At 42.7% G+C, this 3,912-nt stretch overlaps 1 protein-coding gene across 1 annotated transcript in view; it reads right to left on the bottom strand.

Annotated features, from left to right (window-relative positions):
- Positions 1-3,912, bottom strand: part of LOC104963971 (probable voltage-dependent N-type calcium channel subunit alpha-1B) — a 29,394-nt gene that overhangs the window by 8,932 nt on the left and 16,550 nt on the right. The window contains exons 2-3 of the mRNA XM_010792671.1: positions 3,485-3,576; positions 2,590-2,736 (exon numbers count right to left, since the gene is read on the bottom strand). Of these exons, the coding sequence (XP_010790973.1) occupies positions 2,590-2,736; positions 3,485-3,576 (239 nt within the window). The remainder of the gene's footprint in view (positions 1-2,589; positions 2,737-3,484; positions 3,577-3,912) is intronic.

The raw sequence follows: 3,912 nt of genomic DNA, 5'->3' as shown, positions 1-3,912 counted from the left end.
TCCTAGTCGTGGAGGTTTAGACTCCGGTACCAAGAGTCGTCCTTTGGTTACCTGACAGGTGAGGTTCATCCCTTACTCAGGAATGGGGTTCACTGTTTCCTCAAAGTTCTAGAGCCCCAGAACAAGAGTCTCACTGCCCTTGTTACCTCGCACTCACCTCGCAACTCTACCCAGCGCTCTTAGCCTCGTCGCCCTTCGCCCATGACGTCAGAGAAATGGCGTGGGCAACACTGCTTTTTGCCCTAGCTTCACACTCGGTTGCGAACCGATCCAGTGAGTGCTGAAGGTCGCAGACCGATGAAGCCATCAGAACCACATCATCTGCAAAAAGCAGTGGTGCAATCCTTAGTCCACCGAACTGCAGACCCCCTCCCCCACGACTACGCCTCGAAATCCGATCCATGTATATTACAAACAGGATTGGTGACAAAGCGCAGCCCTGGCGGAGGCCAACCCTCACCTGAAATGGGTCCGACTTACTGCCGAGGACCCGGACACAGCTCTCGCTTTGGGAGTACAGAGATTGGATGGCCCTGAGTAGAGACCCCCTCACCCCATACTCCCGCAGCACCTCCCACAGTGACTCCCTGGGAACCCGGTCATACGCCTTCTCCAAGTCTACAAAACACATGTAGACTGGATGAGCGTACTCCCAGGCCCCCTCCAGGATCCTTGCGAGAGTAAAAAGCTGATCCGTCGTTCCACGACCAGGACGGAATCCGCATTGTTCCTCCTCAATCTGAGGTTCGACAATCGGCCTGACCCTCCAGTAGGACATACCACCATAGAATATCACTCCTAATATATTCTGAGGGTTTTTAACAGTGGGGTTTGTTCAGTTATCATTCAGCCTGATTTATAAAACAATTAATGTCTTTTTTTAAATTATTTGTTAAGTAATAGACAGAGATATCAGAAATTCCCTGACTCTGGCTTCAACCATGTGGATATTAGTTTTTCAAAATACATACAATGGACCACACATTTGATGAGACAATGCCTCATTGTTGAAGCCAGATTCATAATTATTGTTTCATTGGCAAAGCCTCAGCCGATAAAATAACAGAAGAAGAAACAATTTCCTATTCCCCAAAAGACAAACAAACCAAGCTCCTCAATAACCTTGCACTCAAGTGAAGGGGAAGCCAATGAATTCACACTTGAAAAAACACAAACATGCTCAGACATACGGCGCGCGCGCACACACACACACGAAAAAAAGAGCCTTGATGGTAAGAAGTTGTCACCAGCCCTGCTCAGATTAATCAAACCCTGCTGTGTTTCTGGACTAAAATAACACACGTACTGTACATTAGCAAGCTGTGACACACACACACACACACACACACACACACACACACACACACACACACACACACACACACACACACACACACACACACACACACACACACACACACACACACACACACACACACACACACACACACACACACACACACCACACTTACAGCTGGGCCAGCCAATAGCCCTGCAGGCTCGCCTTTCACACTCTCTCTGACACCAGCAGTTTTTATCACTTCCTCACACAATGGGTAATTTCATACGAGCCCACTGATTGTGTTCTCTATAATTACTATAATGCTGCATATAATAATACCACTGCGATAGTAAACTGGTTGTGACAATGAGAAATGGGTTTTGTTGCTAGGCTAACTCACACACAAGGGTGAGGCTTTTTCTTTCTGCCCCTCCCTCCTCTAGGTCAGCTAGTTTTGGGGGTCTCTGGTTAGTCTTAGGTGTTCTGTAGGTTTTAAATGTAACTATACACATGATTGTCTTCCTATTTTTGACATGATGTTAATATCAGTTGTAGTATTAGGGACCTTTTTCTCGAGCTTCAGATGGCTTATCAGGTTGTCCTATTTCACATATATCCACTATCTCTCATGATTGTAAGTTTGTTCGTTTGTGAAAGAAATGAGTTGAATAATTAATTGATTCTTGGATAATAAAGATTTCTGGTGGAAATTGATTTGAAACTGGATTTCTGTTTGCTTGTTTCTTTACTTCCTATTAGCTCTTGATTTTGTTGAAATGAATGATTGTCAAAACAGGTGTGAACTAAACCTTGTAATGGTCTTGTAAATTCTCCCGCTGCCAATACATCAAAACACATTCAAAATGTGAACAAAAGTTGAAACTCTACAGTACGCATACTTCCTTCTGATGTAGGATACAGAACTAGTGGATTGTAACCTCATTGACAGCGTCTGAGGTAGCGTTCGATCAGGGGGCGGGGAGCATGAGAATTCATATCGAGATACAGTGGAAGCTATCAATCAAAACCGGAAGACTCTGAAATACCATTCATCAAAATCAAGATGTGAAATATGGCTGTCAGAAATTCTGCTGTGCACATTGTTTGTTGATATAAACACGCTGCCTGCCAGCGCTGTGAATGTGCAGCCACTCCTAAGCCGAACACAAACATACATACACGACTTATGAATCATTTATGTACGCCTGCATCCATATGCAATGCAATATTTGTTCTTGTGCGTAAAAATATTTCAGCTGAAAGTTTCTCCTGGCATTAACATGTTTACTTCAAGATTTGGCTCTCACCATCTTTGAAGCAGGTGCTGTGGAATTTTCCCATGTAAAACTCCACCCCGATGATGGCGAACATGAGGATGGCGAAGAAAAGCAGCAGGCCGATCTGAAGCAGAGGAACCATGGCTTTCATTATGGACTTCAACACCACCTGGAGACCTGAGGGACAGAAAGACGAGGGAAAGGGGCGAGAGGGGGGAGTTAGAGGGGCTGTGTATTCTACCTTGGGTCTAATTTGAGTTGTTTTGTCTATCACTACATTATTTATAACATTGTACTCAATCATAAAAAGGCTGAGATCTGGGAACACAACAACATTGCTCCAATTAGGTAGAAGTTGGCCTGTAAACTCTGATCGTCTGACTAGAGGGATATTATGCTACTCCAATGTCTTATCAATAAACTTGTAGTACACCTACTGTACTGTATGGACATAATGGTCCAACTACACACGTTGCAATAAACACAAATAAGCCTTTAAGAGGAGAACCCAGAAAAGGGTGATGTTTTAAATTAATAAATATCAAAATGATATTTCTTACATGAAGGCAAGTTGTATGATACAATTTAAAAATGACGCATTAACTTGCTCACTCTGGATGAATTTGGGAGCAATCTTCAGATAGAGTAAGTTTGATGGGGTCTTTCTTATCGTTTATGAACTAAGACATGTTAATGGAGCAAAAAAAATAATAATCTCTGCGTGAAATTTAGACCCATGCTTCATTAAATATGTAGTAGTGAGTGTTATTCAGTTTTGTCTTGCAAACTTCCCAATAAGACAACACTCCAACAGTAGTTTAAATCTGTTGGAAATAAAGTAAAGAAGTAATCAACAGTTCGTACAAGCTCAATCTTCCATGGTGCACGTATTGTGTAAATATTTGTATGATTTTGAGTGACATACTGGGGATTCCTGACACCAGTTTCAGGGGCCTTAGCACTCTCACTGCTCGCAGGGTTCGCAGGTCGAAGTCTGTGCCCACCGTGGCCAGGATTCTGTAAACACACAAACATGGACGGTTACACAACATTTCACTGTAGCATTAAAAAAATCGCAGCAAATGTGTGCAAGTAACAATGACTTCCCGTTTCATTTGCTTCCGTTTGTTTTTCAAACAAGCAAATCATACTCTTCCAAGCCCAGTGACACGTTATAAAGAAAAAAAGTAGTGGTTACGAAACACAAATATATTGAATTTCGCAATAAATAAAACAGAGACGAGCATTTTTTTTACACACAGGAAATATGGAGGGTGATGTTATACACACACACACACACACACACACACACACACACACACACACACACACACACACACACACACACACACA

Source organism: Notothenia coriiceps, unplaced genomic scaffold (genome assembly GCF_000735185.1).
Source record: "Notothenia coriiceps isolate Sejong01 unplaced genomic scaffold, NC01 NC01_scaffold00036515, whole genome shotgun sequence".
Classification (NCBI taxonomy): Eukaryota; Metazoa; Chordata; class Actinopteri; order Perciformes; family Nototheniidae; genus Notothenia; species Notothenia coriiceps.
The sequence above is the reverse complement of the archived record's forward strand: the minus strand, read 5'-3'. Positions and strand labels throughout refer to the sequence as shown.